At 35.6% G+C, this 21,338-nt stretch overlaps 2 protein-coding genes across 3 annotated transcripts in view; both read right to left on the reverse strand.

The window, feature by feature from the left end:
• LOC306876904 (SLAIN motif-containing protein 1-like) overlaps nt 1-3,818 on the reverse strand; it is a 16,161-nt gene extending 12,343 nt beyond the window's left edge. The window contains exons 1-2 of the mRNA XM_079428354.1: nt 2,519-3,818; nt 1,227-1,363 (exon numbers count right to left, since the gene is read on the reverse strand). Of these exons, the coding sequence (XP_079284480.1) occupies nt 1,227-1,363; nt 2,519-2,895 (514 nt within the window). The 5' untranslated portion in view covers nt 2,896-3,818. The remainder of the gene's footprint in view (nt 1-1,226; nt 1,364-2,518) is intronic.
• LOC306876903 (uncharacterized protein) lies at nt 3,115-21,322 on the reverse strand. 2 transcript variants are annotated; one of them, XM_079428353.1, is made up of 36 exons: nt 21,096-21,322; nt 15,736-15,783; nt 15,541-15,652; nt 15,338-15,400; nt 15,155-15,247; nt 14,365-14,400; nt 14,089-14,133; nt 13,941-14,006; nt 13,712-13,792; nt 13,388-13,441; nt 13,257-13,286; nt 13,095-13,166; nt 12,931-13,002; nt 12,192-12,245; nt 11,546-11,575; nt 11,372-11,434; nt 11,195-11,248; nt 10,765-10,794; nt 10,603-10,674; nt 10,439-10,510; nt 8,327-8,380; nt 7,883-7,912; nt 7,709-7,771; nt 7,532-7,585; nt 7,062-7,091; nt 6,891-6,953; nt 6,739-6,792; nt 5,893-5,922; nt 5,736-5,807; nt 5,575-5,646; nt 5,302-5,358; nt 5,167-5,226; nt 4,995-5,063; nt 4,802-4,910; nt 4,302-4,404; nt 3,115-4,216 (listed from the first exon to the last, which is right to left on the reverse strand). In XM_079428353.1, exons 2-36 carry the CDS (start codon nt 15,773-15,775, stop codon nt 4,200-4,202), a joined length of 2,076 nt encoding a protein of 691 aa, XP_079284479.1. In that variant the 5' UTR covers nt 15,776-15,783; nt 21,096-21,322; the 3' UTR covers nt 3,115-4,199. The 2 variants fall into 2 exon arrangements, with proteins under 2 accessions (XP_079284479.1, XP_079284478.1); XM_079428352.1 differs by lacking the exon at nt 21,096-21,322 and adding an exon at nt 16,954-17,041.
• Nucleotides 21,323-21,338: the final 16 nt, after the last annotated feature.

Here is a 21,338-nt window from a genome sequence, read left to right on the forward strand (position 1 = left end):
CTGTATATGTGCGCCTCATACATCATTTATGTATGTCCCCAGAACAGTCTCCAATATATCTGTGTTAGTTAGTGCTGATTCTGCAGGCAGATTTATATAGGAGTTGTTTCTATGGATACCATCCCCTGCAGCAGGATTACTGAACTACACAAGAACAGAAAATGTAGGTTATCTGTTTACCTTTTAGCTATCAAGACACTGCAGTGCTAATTTTGTATCTCCTCAAGGTCTTATTATTTATCATCATATCAAGTTATATTTTATATTAGGCTGAGTAACAGTTACCACTCCCCAGTCAGCCGCTGTTCATTTTCAGATTCATCTTATAGTTTTATCAAATTAAATAGTATATGTATCTGCATTTTATCTAGATTCCATTAAAGAAATAGTTCACTAAAAAAAAAAAACTTCACCTTCAGGCCATCTTTATCTGAAGAGATTTGAAGAAATTAGCATCATGTCACTTGCTCACCAATGGATCCTCTGCAGTGAATGGGTGCCGTCAGAATGAGAGTCCAAACAGCTGATAAAAACATCACAATAATCCACTCCACATCAATTAATGTCTTGTGAAGGGAAAAGCTGCATGTTTGTAATAAACAAATCCATCATCAAGATGTTTTTTAACTTTAAACCATCGCTTCTGGCCAAAATACGAGTCCATAATCCATATTAACACTTCCTCTAGTGAAAAAGTCCACCCCTGTTGCCGTCTTACATAAAAAACATAACAACATATTTGTTTAGAACTGTTTTCACTAGTTAACGGCGCTTCATCTGTGCATATTTCTCTCCTGATTACCTTTTCGCTATATTATTTTTCACAATATTATGGATAAAGCAACGGTTTGATGTAAAAAAAAACTACAAATAAATTCATGATGGATTTGTTTCTTTTAAAACATGCAGCATTTCAATTCAAAAATGTTGACTGATGGACTGGAGTCGTGTGGATTATTGTGATGTTTTTATCAGCTGTTTGGACTCTCATTCTGACGGCACCCATTCACTGCAGAGGATCCATTGGTGAGCAAGTGATGTAATGCTACATTTCTCCAAATCTGTTCTGATGAAGAAACAAGCTGCATCTTTTGGGTGAAATATTTCTTTAAAAAAGCTATAATGGTCGATCCCTAAACCTCAATCTCAAATTTGACCATAAACAACATTGACAATTTAGACATTCACATTTTGTACTTTATATTTATGGGAATGATGATTGGTACCTTGGTCCAGTTTGTAGCACAACGAGCGTTTGGCTAACTCCACCTCTGGTCTGGGGTTGTCCAGCACATGTCTGCACCACTGAAGAGGACTGAGGAGAAGATGAGGAAACAGCTTTGCTTTTGGAGACACGTACAACCTAGTGACATAAAAACATGGATAAAACATTCCAATCTGTACTTTTGCAAACTTTCATTATTATAGTGTTACTTGGATGGTCCTTGAAATGTATCATTAACCTAGTACCATTTGAATTAGCTCAGCTGATTAAAAGAGAGTTTGAAACCACTATCTACCTAAGTCATTTGTTTGAAACATGATAAAAATAACTATAGGTCTAAATTTTGATTCAATGCGATCCAAACTCTAAATAGCCACTAATTCAGATGTTGGCAGCATTCAAGTTGCATGAACTCTACAAGTTCTCCAGCATGGGCAATTCCAACGATATGGATGTGACAGCTGAACTCATAATGACAGCTGAAATAAACATCTTACAGTATTTAAACTGGTAATGCATATATTCTCAGAGCACCCAAACTGGGGAATCAACAGGCAAAATATGTATTTCTAAAATATACTCAAGCCCCCCAAAACAGGCAAATAGGCATGCAGAATCCTCAGTAGACCATTTTGATTAAAATCTGTTAAGTATAATGTATAAATATACTGATACTATTGAAGTGATCTTAGCTGAACATAAAAATGTATGGAAATATATAAGTGCAAGAATGGAATGGAAGCAAGAACTTCTGAACAAACTTGCCAATTAGCAATTAGCAGAAATATGAAATATTTCTTCATTTTATTTAGCCTATTTATTTTACAGTTTACAGTTTTCACTTTGTTTTTCAATGTGGTCTCAGACTTTCGAGTCCCACTGTAGGAGTTTTGCATCCCAAAACAAAGACAGGCCAGATTCGCTGTTTTTATTTCTGTGTAGTGCTCACGTTCAAGTTAGAATACTTTTGATCATCTGGTGTGAAATGATCACAACTGAACAGTCAAATATTCATGCATCTGTGCACTTCACATTTAAAAGAACAATATGGAAATTTTTCACATCAACACAGCAAGCCAATCTGCACCACTAATGAGATCTCCTGCATCAGTGATGTTCAGACACTCACCAACCTAACAATAGACCTGGACACATGGTCTACTTAAGGTGACATTTCATGGGAACTTAATTTAAGCGATGACAATGAACAAGCAGCGCTGAAAATCGAAAATCAAATCCTTTTAAGCAAGAATTACACCATTGTTAGCTGAGCAAATAATGCAGCATCAGTACCAGCTGTAATCAGACTCTCCATCGATGGGAAGAACTAGTATTTCCACCTCATCCAGTACAGTAGCATCATCCTCATCAGCACCAGTCACTGACTGCGGATGAAAATACGGATAGAGCTCATCCGATAGTCCAAAAGATGGAGTGTAGGAAGGTGAAAGGCAGTAATTCCCGGTGTCTGGGCCAAGACGGACGCTGGAGGTGCAGTTGTTCGCAGCGTTTGCTCTCGTCCTGAGCTGCTCGTTTTGCCTCTCCAGTTTTCTCACGAGCTCCTGAAGCTTTTTCACCTCCAGTTCCGCGTTCATTATCTTACTGTTGCCATTGACGTCCGCCATCATCTGCGGGTTGAACAATAGTCCGTCCATTGAAGAGAAAAGCATATAAACAGTAGTAAGATGGTGGCGGTGTTGTTTACCCTGTGTGCCCAGACTCGCAGTGCTTTCAGACGGCTTGCACGCTTCATTCAGATGCTGATGTGTCTCTGTCTCCTCCCCCTCAGTTCAAAACACAACACACGACCACCACCACATTACCAGGCAAAAAACACCAGCCACTGTACCTCGACATCCTTCCTTTCATTCAGATGACTAGCAAAATATGATTTTTAATTCATTTTATTTAGCAAGGATGCATTAAAATGATCAAAAGTGAAGGTAGGATATTTACAGTGTTACAAAATATTTCTATTTCATAACATGCTGTTCTTTTGAACTTTCTATTGTTCCAATATCCCACACAAATATTATGCAGCACAACTGTTTTCAACATCCTTGACTTCTGAAGAACCATGTGACATCGAAGACTGGCGTAATCACAGAAATACATAACATTAAAATAGAAATTGCAATAATATTTCACGTTATTACTGTTTGTATTGTATTTTGATCAAATAAATATCCTTGGTGAGCTTAAGATACAAAACAAAACAACAACAAAAAAACATTTAATACTGACCCCAAATGTTTGAATGGTAGTGGCCTGTTTATATATTGGATGAGATTTTAAACTCACAATTTTAAAATCAACATTTTAAAGGATTAAAAGGTCAAATAATATCAAAATAAACATCAAGTTGACCCTCTCATGTAAAAAAAAACAAAACAAAAAAACTCTGCAATGGCTAACTTTAGCTCTTTATTTGCATCCTCTTAGGAATCCTGTCATAAGATACAAGTTAAAGTGTCTGATCTTGATCACAGCATATTTCTGAAAGACTGCAATTCTTTAGAAATGCAACACAAGCATTTTCAATTTATAGCTACAGTAGTGAAAGGTACTGCATTACTTATCTCTGGAATGATGTTTAACCAGATCTGAACAATAAAAGACAATCACATGAAACCTCATGATATTTTCTCATTATATACTTGTATGCTTTAATAATACAACAATAGTGAAGAAAAAACAAAGCAACTCAAAAAACATATATTATCATGTATTAGGAAAAATATTCTGATTATTTTGGTAATTAGATAAGAGCCTTGTCACATTATCAGGGAGAATAGCAATCAATGCAATTAATAAACCCCAAGTCTATTATCAGACAGAAGTCCACCACCATAAACTGTTTTATGCACTTCCAATGGGCTGAGTCCAAATCAAAGCCATGGGAAAGTTTTGGAATAGGCAAGTATATTTGTCGTCTCCCTCTCATAACATCGCTTCATTATTGCAAAATGTGGTTTCAGTGGAGCCATTTGCCTGTAAAACAAACATTTGAGTTTTTTTTAGGAAACACACTGACTGTATCATTCAGAATATTGAAACAGAGTAGAGTGAGTCTTACCTTTAGTGACACCAAAGCAGCTTTCACAGTGAATGGCACGACGGTACACCCACAAACTGTCCCCTGCCTTCAGGTGTCCCAGAGAAACATTACACGCCCCACACTAAAAATAAAAAATGAAATAATAATAATAATAATAATAATGAATAATATATTTTTATACACATGCTTGTATATATTTCAGAAGTTTTATTTGTATATATTAAATATATTTATTTATAATATAAATTATATGAATATAAATATAGACATGTAAATATTTTCTAAAAATATACCGAACGTGTGTGTATTTATACATAATAAATATACACAAAACACACACATATTATTTTGGATGCAATTAATCGTTTGACAGCACTAATTTTAATACATTAATAACACCACCAAAAATCTTAATTATAAAACTTTCAAATTTCCTACTGCACTCATATCATTTTCATAAATACTGATTTAATGCAAACAATTACTACACATTTTTAAAGAGCTTAGACATAACTAACCTTGAAACAACTTGCGTGACAGTTGATATTCATGTCATCCAGCACAATCTTTTCATCTGTGTACATGTTTTTATGGCAGACTGTGCAAATGTCCTTCCCACTTACTACCCTGCAACAAAGTGATACGCATTTCACGTGTGCACTAAATATCACATCAAGCATGATTAAATATGCATTCTTTCTGCTTCCATACCTTTCCGGAGATGTGTACACAGTCGTGGTGGTTTTTGATGTGTGCGTGTCAGACAGGTAATCAACAGGCCTGTGGACAAAATGACATTAGTACTTCTACAAACCTGGTCAAATGCATTCGGTAATTCTTGGAACAGAGTAGTGTTTTGAATATGTCGATGTGGATACTGAACCTGCTCTCTGTGTATGATGTCCTGGTGTAAGAAGGACTTGTGACTGTACTCCACTCATCTCTATATGCATTTAAACAAAGATAAATACGTGTAAAGATAAAGATAAAGATGCTTGAATAAGAAATACCATCCTACCTCTCATTTGTTGAATACACGGTTCTGATGGATTTGGAGACGGATACATCCTCGCGACTGTAGGAACGATAAAAGTCCATGATAGAATAAACACTGCTGCAGTGAGAGTGAAGCTCTAAAGGAAAGTCATGAGCTCTAAGAATAAATGTGCACCTGCTTTTGTGCTTTTAGCCTGTCAGTCGTAAGACTGGTTAAACTACTTAAAGGTCGAAGCAAAATGCCAAACGCGCCACAAATGGGTTCACACCTTATAAATATGTAAATGTCACATACCTGCTGTCAGTTTTTGTGTTGGCTGACTTGATTGACGCAGGTATGAGAGTATCAAACAGCTGATCCTCAGTGCTGAAGAAAAGCATAGAGTTAGTGATGTTCTTTATCTGAAAAGCATTGACGGGCGTGGAACTGCTTGGAAATATCTGTCAGGTTCTTACCTCTTTGTGGATCGGACAGAATATGATGTTGTTTTAGTTGGTGAAACATCCTCCTTGCTGTAGGTTTTGATGCTAGAATTTAACATGTTAAGAGGTTAATTAGGACAGCCTTATTATTTCAGGCTAGTCAGCAAATTGTAAGCTGTGGTTACTCTACCTTGTAGTGGTCTTGACAGGTGAAGTTGGTCTAGAAAAATAATAGGTTTTAGGTCAATACACTCAAAACACAACAAAAATATAAAAACGGAATATAGCTAAAACATCAGAGATTTTGTGTAGGTTAGATTTTACTACAGTGGTTTAGGACAAAAATATCATTATTATATAATCAAAAAGATTTTAATTATGTTTTAATAATGTTTTGTCTTGTTTTAAAGTGCACTTATTGTAATGTGTTGATGCATGTAAAATATGTGATTATTATTAACTGTAGATTTTTTTTATTAAATATAAAGTTGATGTATTTTAAAGGCAAAAAACAGTTACAAATGTATTTGAATACATGACATACAAGTTTCAATAGTAATTAAGTATACATAAAAAAAGACATGTTTTAGTTTAGTATAAATAAAGTGTGTACTTTCATTCAGCAAAATTACATTTAAATATGTACTTTAGTCCTCTGTAAGTGGGTCAAGTTCAACTCATTTAATTTAAATGCAAACTATAATACAATTGAATTCAATTGCAATTAACATGCAATTAAGTGTCTGAAAACATTACATTCAGTTCACAATCAAGTATGTTCTTTTAAAAGTATGCTAAAGTATAGTTTTTCAGAAGGGATTCATTTGTAACATTTATAAAACATCTGAGGAGTTTGACAAAAGATATAGCTAATTTATTTCCCTATTCTATCAATGCATGATTATACGGTTTGCTGCATTTTAGCTGCAGAAGTTTTTCCCCTGTTGTGCGTGAACAATCAGAATAGATGCCACACATGCAAGTCATTTGTAGGTCATGACCCTTGGGTTGAGAAGCACTGATCTATGACACTCACACATCAATGATGTCCTTTGATGTCTTCACAGTAACCACTTCAGTCTGGTAGTCACTTTAGACACAAAACAAGTTCAGTGAGCAACGATTCAGTCTCTAAATGCGTGTTTTTTTTTTGCAATAAAATCTAGAATTGTGATGTGAATCTTTCACCTCTTTGTGCTGTAGGATGTTGTTTTAGCTGGCAAAACATCCTCCTTGGTGTAGGTCTTGATGCTGTAAATGAAATAGATTAAAAGGCATTATTACCAGCATTTTTTCCAGGTTAGTCAGTCATCTGCAGCTGTATTTTTTTATGGTTATTCAAGGCTGTGGTTACTGTACCTTGTAGTGGTTTTGACAGGTGAAGTTGGTCTAGACAAAAATAATTATGTTCATTGTTAATATATACACAGAGTTAACAAACACACAAAAACAGTAATTGCATTATGAAATCATATCATTTTGCAAATATTTTAAATTGCACATCAAGTGTTCACAACGCAGTATACCAAAATAGTTTGTTTGAAAGCACACAGGAATGTCCTTAAAACAAAATACTAAAATTCATTAACATGAACTGTACTGGCCCAACAACATGAAAAAAATATTAACATTACATAAGCTGAATAAGAAAATAATTTTTGTTTACTAAATGTAATCAACAAAATGTATGGCATAAGTTGTTTCTATTTAATTTATGCATGCATATATGGTAAGCTGCCAGGAGTATTGCTATATAGCATTTTCCCCTGCTTTCTGTGACTGTCAAAACAGACATACAAGTCTGAGAAGCACTGATCTATTAAACTTACACATCACTGATGTCCTTTGAAGACTTCACAGTAACCACTTCAGTCTTGTAGTCACTTTAGAGACACAAAACAAGTTCAGTGAGCAACGATTCGGTCTCTAAATGCAGGTTCATTTCATTGCACGGTATTATATTTTGCAATAAGAATTGTGATGTGAACAATCTTTTAAGTGCCCACCTCTTTGTGCTGTAGGATGTGGTTTTAGTTGGTGAAACATCCTCCTTGGTGTAGGTCTTGATGCTGTAAATGAAATAGGTTAGAGGTTAATAAAAGGTAGAACCACATTTTTTCCAGGTTAGTCAACAATCTGCAGCTGTATTCTTTCTGGTTAGTCAGCAAGGCTGTGGTTACCTTGTAGTGGTCTTGACAGGTGAAGTTGGTCTGGACAAAAAGAATCACAGGTTTAGTGTTAATTTACATACACCATTCAAACAAGCACACACAAAAAAAACAGTATCTGAATTATGAGATCATATCAGATTACACAGATTTAACATTGCACTTTAAGTGGTGACATGACAAGGTATCCCAATAGTTTGATCGAAAGCACAAAGAAATATCCTTAAAATCACCACAATATGAAAAGGTTATTAACATTGCATAAAATGAATAGGAAAACTGATTTTGATTTCTAAATGTAAACAAAAAATATATGGGAATAGGTTTTTGCGATTTTATTCCTGCATGGATATATGTTTGCATTTGACTATTTTCCTTTTTTATGGTATTTTTTTATTCGTCTCGCATTGCTATCCATCATTTGTGGGTTGAGAAGCACTGATCTATGACACTCACACATCACTGATGTCCTTTGAAGACTTCACAGTAACCACTTCAGTCTTGTAGTCACTTTAGAGACACAAAACAAGTTCATTATTTTCTACAATAAATACTAGATTTTTACTATCAGTTGTGGAACTAGAATCTTATAGCATGCGGAGGTTGATATTGTGATGAAAATAATCTTTCTTAATGTTTTGTGGAGTAGGATGTTAAGTTGTTTGAGTTAACTATAAGTAACTTTGTAACTACACGTCAGCTAATTCTCCTTAATTTGCAACTACATGTCTACTAACTCTCAGTAGGGTAGGTTTAGGGTTAGTAGAATAAGTTGACATATACTTGCAAAGTTTCTGATAGTCAGTATGTTGTATGTTGTGGACCCATCCAAATAAAGTGTTAGCAGATATGAAGCAGACAGTCTATTAATACTCTAATGACTGCTAGTTGACATGTCGTTGCAAAGTTACTTACTGTTAGTAGAATATCTAAAGTGGACTATTGAAATAAAGTGTTAACGTTTAGTTTATAGTAGTGTTGTCAAACGATTAATCGCATCCAAAATAAAAGTTTTTGTTTACATAATATATTTGTGTGTACTGTGTGTATATATATATAAATAAATGCACACACACACACACACACACACACACACGCATGTACTGTATATATGTAAGAAAAATTTTATGTTTTTATAATACATAATATAAATTATATGAAATTGCATGTAAATATTTTCAAAATATATACTGTAAGTGTGTGTATTTATTTATATATACACACATAATAAATATACACTCACCTAAAGGATTATTAGGAACACCATACTAATACTGTGTTTGACCCCCTTTCGCCTTCAGAACTGCCTTAATTCTACGTGGCATTGATTCAACAAGGTGCTGAAAGCATTCTTTAGAAATGTTGGCCCATATTGATAGGATAGCATCTTGCAGTTGATGGAGATTTGTGGGATGCACATCCAAGGTACGAAGCTCCCGTTCCACCACATCCCAAAGATGCTCTATTGGGTTGAGATCTGCTGACTGTGGGGGCCATTTTAGTACAGTGAACTCATTGTCATGTTCAAGAAACCAATTTGAAATGAGTCGAGCTTTGTGACATGGTGCATTATCCTGCTGGAAGTAGCCATCAGAGGATGGGTACATGGTGGTCATAAAGGGATGGACATGGTCAGAAACAATGCTCAGGTAGGCCGTGGCATTTAAACGATGCCCAATTGGCACTAAGGGGTCTAAAGTGTGCCAAGAAAACATCCCCCACACCATTACACCACCACCACCAGCCTGCACAGTGGTAACAAGGCATGATGGATCCATGTTCTCATTCTGTTTACGCCAAATTCTGACTCTACCATCTGAATGTCTCAACAGAAATCGAGACTCATCAGACCAGGCAACATTTTTCCAGTCTTCAACCGTCCAATTTTGGTGAGCTCGTGCAAATTGTAGCCTCTTTTTCCTATTTGTAGTGGAGATGAGTGGTACCCGGTGGGGTCTTCTGCTGTTGTAGCCCATCCGCCTCAAGGTTGTGCGTGTTGTGGCTTCACAAATGCTTTGCTGCATACCTCAGTTGTAACGAGTGGTTATTTCAGTCAAAGTTGCTCTTCTATCAGCTTGAATCAGTCGGCCCATTCTCCTCTGACCTCTAGCATCAACAAGGCATTTTCGCCCACAGGACTGCCGCATACTGGATGTTTTTCCCTTTTCACACTATTCTTTGTAAACCCTAGAAATGGTTGTGCGTGAAAATCCCAGTAACTGAGCAGATTGTGAAATACTCAGACCGGCCCGTCTGGCACCAACAACCATGCCACGCTCAAAATTGCTTAAATCACCTTTCTTTCCCATTCTGACATTCAGTTTGGAGTTCAGGAGATTGTCTTGACCAGGACCACACCCCTAAATGCATTGAAGCAACTGCCATGTGATTGGTTGATTAGATAATTGCATTAATGAGAAATTGAACAGGTGTTCCTAATAATCCTTTAGGTGAGTGTATACAGTACACACACATATATTATGTAAACAAAAACGTTTATTTTGGATGCGATTAATCGCGATTAATCGTTTGACAGCACTAGTTTATAAATATGCAAATACCACATACCTGCTGTCAGGTTTAGTGTTGGCTGATTTGATTGATGTTGGTATTAGGGTATCAAACAGTTGATCCTCAGTGCTGAAGAAAAGCATTCAGTCAGTGATGTTAAGTCAACTTTGTTTTATGATGACTGAAAAGCATTTACTTGTAATTATCTGTCAGATTCTCACCTCTTTGTGGATCGGACAGAATATGATGTTGTTTTAGTTGGTGAAACATCCTCTTTGGTGTAGGTTTTGATGCTAGAATTGAACATGTTAAGAGGTTAAGAAAGCAGCCACATTTGCTCAGTTTAGTCAGCAATCTAAACGAGGCTAAGCGAGTTACTGTACCTTGTGGTGGTCTTGACAGGTGAAGTTGGTCTGGACAAAAAGAATCACAGGTTTAGTGTTAATTTACATACACCATTAAAACAAACACACACAAAAAAAACAGTATCTGAATTATGAGATCATATCAGATTACACAGATTTTACATTGCACTTTAAGTGGTGACATGACAAGGTATCCCAATAGTTTATTGTTCGCAAGCACACAGAAATGTCCTTAAAATCACCACAATATGAAAGTTATTAACATTGCATAAGATAAATAGGAAAACTGATTTTGATTTCTAAATGAAATAGGTTTTTGCGATTTTATTCCTGCATGGATATATGTTTGCATTTGACTATTTTACTTTTTTATAGTATTTTTTTTTTATTCGTCTCGCATTGCTATCCATCATTTGTGGGTTGAGAAGCACCGATCTATTAAACTTACACATCACTGATGTCCTTTGACGTCTTCACAGTAACCACTTCAGTCTTGTAGTCACTTTAGAGAGACAAAACAAGTTCAGTGAGCAACGATTCGGTCTCTAAATGCAGGTTCATTTCATTGCACGGTATTATATTTTGCAATAAGAATTGTGATGTGAACAATCTTTTAAGTGCCCACCTCTTTGTGCTGTAGGATGTGGTTTTAGTTGGTGAAACATCCTCCTTGGTGTAGGTCTTGATGCTGTAAATGAAATAGGTTAGAGGTTAATAAAAGGTAGAACCACATTTTTTCCAGGTTAGTCAACAATCTGCAGCTGTATTCTTTCTGGTTAGTCAGCAAGGCTGTGGTTACCTTGTGGTGGTCTTGACAGGTGAAGTTGGTCTGGACAAAAAAAATCACCAGTTCAGTGTTAATTTACATACACCATTAAAACAAACACACACAAAAAAACCAGTATCTGAATTATAAGATCATATCAGATTACACAGATTTTGCATTGCACTTTAAGTGGGTGATGGTGCAGTGGATAAGACACATGCCTTTGGTGTGAGAGACCCGGGTTTGAATCCACTGTGAGACACCAATGTGTCTCTGAGCAAGACACTTAACCCCTAGTTGCTCCAGAGGCGTGCGGCCTCTTACATATATAGCAATTGTAAGTCGCTTTGGATAAAAGCGTCAGATAAATGAATAAATGTAAATGTAAAGTGGTGACATGACAAGGTATCCCAATAGTTTATTGTTCGAAAGCACAAAGAAATGTCCTTAAAAATCACCACAATATGAAAGTTATTAACATTGTATAAAATGAATAGGAAAACGGATTTTGATTTCTAAATGTAAACAAAAAATATATGGGAATAGGTTTTTGCGATTTTATTCCTGCATGGATATATGTTTGCATTTGACTATTTGACTTTTTTATAGTATTTTTTTATTCGTCTCGCATTGCTATCCATCATTTGTGGGTTGAGAAGCACTGATCTATGACACTCACACATCACTGATGTCCTTTGAAGACTTCACAGTAACCACTTCAGTCTTGTAGTCACTTTAGAGACACAAAACAAGTTCATTATTTTCTACAATAAATACTAGATTTTTACTATCAGTTGTGGAACTAGAATCTTATAGCATGCGGAGGTTGATATTGTGATGAAAATAATCTTTCTTAATGTTTTGTGGAGTAGGATGTTGAGTTAAGTTGTTTGAGTTAACTATAAGTAACTTTGTAGCTACATGTCTACTAACTCTCAGTAGGGTAGGTTTAGGGTTAGTAGAATAAGTTGACATATACTTGCAAAGTTTCTGATAGTCAGTATGTTGTATGTTGTGGACCCATCAAAATAAAGTTTTGCAGATATTAAGCAGACAGTCTATTAATACTGTAATGACTGCTAGTTGACATGTCGTTGCAAAGTTACTTACTGTTAGTAGAATATCTAAAGTGGACTATCGAAATAAAGCGTTAACGTTTAGTTTATAGTAGTGTTGTCAAATGATTAATCGCATCCAAAATAAAAGTTTTTGTTTACATAATATATTTGTGTGTACTGTGTGTATATATATATAAATAAATGCACACACACACACACACACACATACACGCATGTATATATGTAAGAAAAATGTTATGTTTTTACAAATATTATGTGAACAAAAACTTATTTTGGATGCGATAAATCGCGATTAATCTTTTGACAGCACTAGTTTATAAATATGCAAATACCACATACCTGCGGTTAGGTTTAGTGTTGGCTGATTTGATTGATGTTGGTATTAGGGTATCAAACAGTTGATCCTCAGTGCTGAAGAAAAGCATTCAGTCAGTGATGTTAAGTCAACTTTGTTTTATGATGACTGAAAAGCATTTACTTGTAATTATCTGTCAGATTCTCACTTCTTTGTGGATCGGACAGAATATGATGTTGTTTTAGTTGGTGAAACATCCTCTTTGGTGTAGGTTTTGATGCTAGAATTGAACATGTTAAGAGGTTAAGAAAGCAGCCACATTTGCTCAGTTTAGTCAGCAATCTAAACAAGGCTAAGCGAGTTACTGTACCTTGTGGTGGTCTTGACAGGTGAAGTTGGTCTAAAAAATAATTATAGGTTTAATTTTAATACACTCCAAAAATAAAGTAAAAGATTAACTGAATTATTAGATTAACTTCACATTTTATAACACTCACTCACCCATCAACGGTGTCCTTTGATGACTTGACAGTAATAACCTCAGTCTTGTAACCACTTTAGGAACAGATGGCATGTGCAGTGAGCCATAAATTGACAATTTTGCACATTTAAGCCACTAATATCATTGAATTAGATAACACAGATGACAATATGTCAAACCAACACATTTATCTTATTTGAACAGTATATCTATTAGTTATCATCTACAACCAAACACATTTTTAAAATATGTGAGGAGAGTGTGTTTGTGCTATTTCCTTAAAATAAATGGCACTTGTTTTGACGTTAATGTTAATGAATGCATATTGAATTGAGTGGATTTACCCAGAAGTCTTGGTGTTTAAATCTGTCAGGTCTTTATCGGTGAGTGTTTCAGACTTGGTAGATGATTTCACCACATCCTGCCTAAGGAGCAGAGGACAACAGAGTTTAGAATGCCTGTATGAACTGACCTTGACATTCATAACATGTTCCGCGATTGCAAGCAAAGAGGATTAGTGTGAAATAGTTATGACAGATTTGACACTGATATGATGTCCTTTCATCATCTTACTTGGTCGTGGTCACAGTTGTCTCGGTTATCTTTGTACCATCTTTGATTGTTGATGTAGAAGTTGAGCTGAAAGAGCAATCATCAGGTTTGTAAGACGCTTGTCTTCATTCATTCAGTCATTTAAGAAGGTGTGTCTCAGAGGCGTTACCTTTTCCTTGGCTCCGTTTTCACTGTTGTTTTAGTTCCTGTGGTTCTGTAGGGATAATTGAGCTCTTAATGTTTTAAATTCCCACCATTTTTGGCTTCTGAACACTCTTACGAACAGGTTTTAAATACAGCAAACATTGGGGAGTAATCATATTGTAAATGTAAGTTGTGCTGTATAACACACTGTTATTATCCTAAATTAAGTTCAAGATTTTTGCTATGAGACAGATTTAAACAATAAACTTCATGATTTTTCAAAAGAGTGTTCATATTTTACCTGGTTTCATTCAGTTTGTCCTGGCTGCCACCAAATCTACACATTGAAAACAATCAGTCAGACCATTAGATTAGATTTTATTACATAAACTTTCTCCAAAAAGAACCCATTTCTTCTACATTAGAAATCTTGCTTCGGTAAATCATAATTATGACATAAATCACAAAGTTTGACATAAAATGTCAATATTATGGAATGAAAAGTCTAAATTATGAGATACCAAATAATTATGAGACAAAAAAGTAGTAATTGTGGGAGCCAAAATCATAATTATGAAATACAATACATACTAACTCATAATTATAAGGTAGAAATGGTCATATTATGAGTTTGTCATATCTCTTTTTGACTTTTTATGTCATAATTTCAACATTTTTTATAACTGACCATTTCAATTTCAACTTAGTATTGACATTTTTAACTAATTTTGACTTTGTATCTCAATTATGACTTTTGCCATAATTTCAACATTTTATCTCAATTATAACAATTCAACTTCTGTCATCATTCTGACTTTTTATCTCATAATTATGAGTTGGTATCTCAATCTTGACTTTTTCCCATAATTATGTATCTTATAATGTATAATTGTTGCATCTCATGATTTCATTTTTGATCTTATAATTACAATTTTTAGGTCGTAATTTTGATTTAACAGTTGTTGTTTTTTTATGTGGCAGAAATGGGCTTCCATACTAGTGAGTATTGTTTTGTACTGTGTAATCTGCTGCACACTTGTAACACATTTGGTAAGATGTAAGTCTCAAGTGTGTCTTCAGCAATGTTTTACCTTTTACTGAGAGCTTGGACAGAGGTACCTGATGAAGTGGTGACAGTGGGAGTGCTGGTTTTGCTCTCGGTTTTGCTAGTTTTATCTTGAGGGCTTTATGAAAAAGAGTATAAGGATCTCATATTACATTTTTTAATAGCGACATGTTGATCTACACACAAGTGTTTTGACAAGATTACCCACTTGACGAGGTTTTCGTTGGACTTGTAGCGACTCAGAACACTTTTGCCGAAGTTCGAATCACGTCTGTTGAGAGAAGGGAAACTAAATTCAGCTTGTCAGTTGTTTAGTCTGTCCGACACACATAAATATTACAAAGGTGTGATGTTAAACAAGTTATGTCTGTCTGGTTTTGCCGTTAACTGATGAATGTGTTGAAAACTTACTCGACTTGTTCGTCCTCTTTCACATTTGTCTTAATCCAGCTATTGTCCTTCAGCAGGGATTTCTTTTTGCCGTCATCCACTGTTTTAGTGGCTCTAGTGCTTGATGTTGTAACTGTTTTCAAAAAAAAAAAAAAAAAGGTAAATAAATGACTTGATTATGGATGATGTATTATGAAAGCAATGCATTTTTCTCACCTGTTTGGGTTTTACTGTATGACTTTGGAGTGAAAGACATGGTTTATGCTGTAAGATGGAATTGATACACATTATTACATTTGCAGTAGATACAGTGCAGTCACTTCCAGCAAGGCTACCATCCACAAAATGGTGCCACTAGACGAGATTATGAGTGTTCATGCAAATGCATAATTTCACAAATCACGGTTAACACATTCCATTCCTAGTAGTGTTTGATGTAGCGCTGTCCTTTTACTTCATACCTTCCTGGATACACCCAAAACTAGTTTGTCCTGATCCCTGTACCGACACACCCTGTTCAAACACCTGCCACTGAAACCATAGCAACATTCTCATGCTTGGAAATAAACGTCAGATGTACTGAACATCACTCAGCAACATCGGAGGTTTCGCTGGAATTCTTGTAGCATAGGTTAAAACGTTGAATTAAAAAAAAAAAAAACTTTCTTTTGCCGATCTTCACACTTGGATAGCTGGCATGAAATACTTGTAGGAAGCTGACCTGCTAAACTCCATCTAAAACAATATTTTCTTTTTTTTAATTATTATGCATGCAGCTTCTATGACGTACTTTTAGAGAGACTACACATTTTAATATACTGCAATACATTTACATATTTATATACAAACTATTTGTTTACATTTGTATGATATTAATGCATCATAAATAATTTTAACATGCAATTTTATTGTTTATTTAAAAGTCCACATACACATTAACTACCCATTTATAAAAACAATTACAAATCAGAATAATCTCTGTGGGAATTCACAATGTTTTGCAAATCATTGTTATAAAATAACAGACCTAGAAAAACTACTATATGGAGAAACTGATGTATTTGTATTTTGATTTGAGAAGAAAACCACGGTCACATTTTTGATGAATAGAAGCACTATTCTAATTTTATTTTTGAAAAACTACAGTAAATGTCCTTCAATCTCACCTTGACATTGTAAACTGTTCTTTAGTAAGACTGCACTGTGTAACTACTAAATACTAAACAATGGTTCATTACAGTAATACAATACATCCATTTCACAAGAGAATCCATTTAAATGAATTGATCACTAACCTAAACATTTTACAAACCTAAGCTTCTACAAACAAATAGACTAAAAATATTAACCATGAAAATGACTGACATATAATTAGAACAGAAATCATAGACACACATACAGATAAAAGTCTATGTGGGTAGAGAACAGTCATACCTCTGTATTTCAGGTGCACGGGACGTGATAGAGGTTAAGTGAGAATAACATACAGTTTACTGCTCTTCCCCTCTTACATATTTGCCCTGGGTAGGGAAGGCAAGACCAGTGAAAGGTGTGGCTTCATATGACACACACCAGAGCAACTGAACCTGAACTGTCAGAACAGCTATGTCAATGTAGTTTACAGTAGGGGTGTGTCTTCATGAGGTCTTTCCCTCCAGCTGATGAAAAGCGCTAAGTAATTAATGGCAGGACATCAGCAGCCAATTGTTTGTCTTAGGAAACTATGTGAAAGCCGCCATAACAACCTCCACCGAGATGTCAAGATAAAACTGTTTGGGGTGTCGCTCTCAAAGTTTACAAGTTCAAAAGTCTGTAATTCTGATTGTTTATTGCTTATAATATTTTGCCAGCAATTATTGTAGTTCAGAATCAAGCACTTACTGGAATTAAAACTTCATGTTTCATTCAAATAATTACTTGTTTCTTTATAATAGCGAAATAAATAAAATAAAACTTACACCATATTTTTAGTGCACACTAAAAAAAAAAAAAAGATTTGTCGAAATTGTAAATAAAATAAAGTTTATTGTATGTTTTTTTTTTTTTTGCATTTATATAGCACCTTATTGTGTATTGCTGTACACCCAAAGTGCTTTACAATCATGCGGGGGGTCTCTCCTCAACCACCACCAGTGTACAGCATCCACTTGGATGATGCGACAGCAGCCACAGTACAACGGCGCCAGTGCGCTCACCACACACCAGCTACAGGTGGAGAGGAGAGAGAGTCATAGAGCCAATCAAGTGTATGGGGATTATTAGGAGGCCATGATTGAAGGCCAGTAGAGGGAATTTGGCCAGGACACCGGGGTTACACCCCTACTCTTTACCAGAAGTGCCATGGGATTTTTAATGACCACAGAGACCTCGGTTTAACGTCTCATCAGAAAGACGGTGCTTTTTGACAGTATAGTGTCCCCGTCACTATACCGGGGCGTTAGGACTAGGGGTGGCACGGTTCGCGGAAAAAAACCCGAACCGCACGGTTCTCCACACACGGTTCGGCACGCGCTAGGACCGCGGTTCAACTGAATTCTGACAACGCATGTGGTTTGTTATAAATAACACGTAAAACAAATAGGGTTCGGCTAATGTATGTTTCTGTTAATGGATGCGCATTCTGGCTTCCCAGTACATTATAACAACAGCGATGAGAAAGAGAAAAAAAAAAATAAGTGGACAAATCATTCACTCTTGTTCAATGCGAGTGCCGTATGCTGGAATATGAGCATTTATTCCGTCATCACCCGGGTGCTGATAGCGCGCGCACAGGTGAGACCTGAACAGCACACGTTGATATCGGTGTTTAGACTAAAGTCATGTAAGCTTTGCCAGCTCAAATATTTAAGAGCCAGAGGACGCGAGCTCGCGCGCGCAGTGAGAAGATGTGTGCGTGCGCTCATCAGAAGCGCACAAACCTGCGCCTCAGAACGCGCGCAAATATGAAGCTCTCTCTGAAGTATTGTGTTTTAATGGATAAATTCACACAAAATTCTGTCAAAATGCCCGTCTTGGTAAGTATCGTATAGCAGACATAGCCGGCTGGGCGTACAGTATCAGTGCTTTCTCTTAAAGTGACAGTTAATATTAAATAAACAGCAACAACAAAGAAATCACTCACTGCTCTTGATTGAATCGCTTTTGTAACTTTAATAAAGAGTAATCTTTAATTTATACAGTCAAATATGCAATGCTGTTTTACCTTTGATTACTTTAATCGTACTTCAATTTCTGTACCTAAAAAACCCCCTGAAAATCACTGATTATTTTATTTGTATCTTTACTCTATTGTATTTTTATTTGTGCTGTTGCTTGTAGTTAAAGGTCTGCTTTTATTTGTGTACACTCACAATGAAAACAAAACAGATTTTATATATATAACATGTAATAATATTTAGCATTTTCACATCAAAATAAAAGAAACTGAGCAAAGTAGATGTCTTTTTTTTCCCTGTTGTACCGAAATTGTATCGAACCGTGACCCCCGAACCGAGGTACGTACCGAACCGTGACATCTGTGTACCGTGCCACCCCTAGTTAGGACCCACACAGACTGCAGGGTGAGCACCCCCTGCTGGCCTCACTAACACCTCTTCCAACAGCAACCTAGTTTTCACCGGAGGTCTCCCATCCAGGTACTGACCAGGCTCAACCCTGCTTAGCTTCAGTGGGCAACCGGTCTTGGGCTGCAGGTTGATATGGCTGTAATATTGTATGTTTATAGACATGTTTTACAATAAAATACTTTTTAGTCTTTCTACTTCAAAAATTCAGTTAATTCAATGTTACTTGACATTTCTTTGTAATTATTTATGATTTCAACACTATTTTTTCAGTGCACTAGACTTTTCAAAGTCTAAAACACTATTCCAGTCTTTCTACTTCAAAATTTACTTGCCATTTCTTTGTAATTACTTGCAAAATATATTTCAAAGTAAACCATACACTATTTTTTTCAGTGTACTAGAGCAGGCTGAAATCAAAGTTACATGGTGAAGGCTTGGTGATATAACATTATATAATGATACAGCTCTGAACATCAGAAGATTAAACCATCTGAACAGGGGTGTTGTTGCAGAAGCTTGTTAGGTTTGTGCTTTATTGTGGGAGGGTAATATAAAATGTAAGGTGAGATATAGTAGGCCATGTCTGACAGAAAATATGAAGAGTATGTTTGTGGGGTGTGACACTGCGGTTCACACCCTTTCTAAATAGTTTTAAAGTGTGTAATATGTAAAACACAATCAAACTTGGGTGACATTCGATGAGGAAAAAGCTGCTTCTTAGGCTACACCAAACACGCTTTTAATGCAAATATTAATATTTGCAAATACAAGGTTTGGTGTGAGAATACAATGATTGCATTTATTTAACAGGAAACACTGTGCATCTAAGGTTTAAATAAGGTTATTTTATCTGCTTGTTCAATTTCGTAATCTATTTTATCTGGTTGTTCAGTTTCATTGTGTTCAGTTCACTTAAATATCTGAAACTGAATTTTAAATCTTTTTTGTTTCTATAAATGAAATGGCATGGTGAGTGTGAGTTCCCAGCATGCTTTACATTGGACTCATTTGGGAGAGTAAATGTTGAAATTAAGTGCTATTTAATGTGTTGTTGTTGTTTTTTTTGTGTGTAAAGGCAAACCCATGCTTGAAGTTCAGCTGGACATTTCAAAGAGTTTCTGTTGTTGATATTTTCGCGGTTAATGGAACTTGTGGTTAGGTTGCAGGATGGTTATGTTAGTAAGTATAGCTGTGCTAACATCAATGCAGTGACAAATTAAAAGTTTATGTCTAAAATAAAGTACGTTTGCGCTTTAAAACACTTGCCTTAAAAAAACACACAAAAAAAACGATTGATCATACGTCCTCTTTTCCAGGACATTTCTAAATTGCCCAAAGTGCCCAGATTTTGGCTTTGCTGATGAAGGTAATGACTGAAAAGTAGTTCGACCAATGGCGTGCAGGCATTGTACATAATTGACCAATGGCGTGCGAATAGGCGGGTTTCTACAGAAAAACAACGGTCAATGCAGCGCAAATACTTGTAGGCCTACATAATGTATGCGGACTGTAGAGAGCACATCAATTTATTAAATTAATTAACATTTTAAGTTAGGATTTTACTTAATTCCATGTGTGAAATTTATAGCAAAATAAAGACTAGACATGTTCACAAGTCTCTGAGGTCCAAGTCCAAGTCAAGTCCCAAGTCTTTATTTATGCGACTTAAGTGCGACTCGAGTTTCCATCTCTGGATAAGACAGAAGGGGAAGGACAATGAAAAGATATGAGAAGTAAGCAGGATAATATGCCATGCCAGATTACAGCTTTATCAAGTAGCCTACTCATTCATACTTATGAATGGATATGACTGATATTGATTCAGTTTACCCTAAAAATAATAAACTCTTGTGTTTATGAGAAATTAGCAGACATGGCTGTTTTGTGACATATAAAGAGATTAAGTAGGTCTATATTAGGTGAATTGGCAGCTTTTAATAAATTGCCTTTGAAAACTACAAGCTCTGTTATTCTTTATGAAGGTCAACTTGAAATACTTTTCACGTGTACCTTTCTGGAAGTTTCCTGTAGAACAGGGATAGGCAACTTCGGTCCTGGGGGCCAGTGTCCTGCAGAGTTTAGCTCCAATCCTAATAAAACTAAACTCGATAGATAGATAGATAGATAGATAGATAGATAGATAGATAGATAGATAGATAGATAGATAGATAGATAGATAGATAGATAGATAGATAGATAGATAGATAGATAGATTCACTTTAGCAATGACATTTCTCACCACTAGATGGGGCA

This window comes from Barbus barbus (genome assembly GCF_936440315.1).
Source record: "Barbus barbus genome assembly, chromosome: 11".
In the NCBI taxonomy this organism is placed as follows: Eukaryota; Metazoa; Chordata; class Actinopteri; order Cypriniformes; family Cyprinidae; genus Barbus; species Barbus barbus.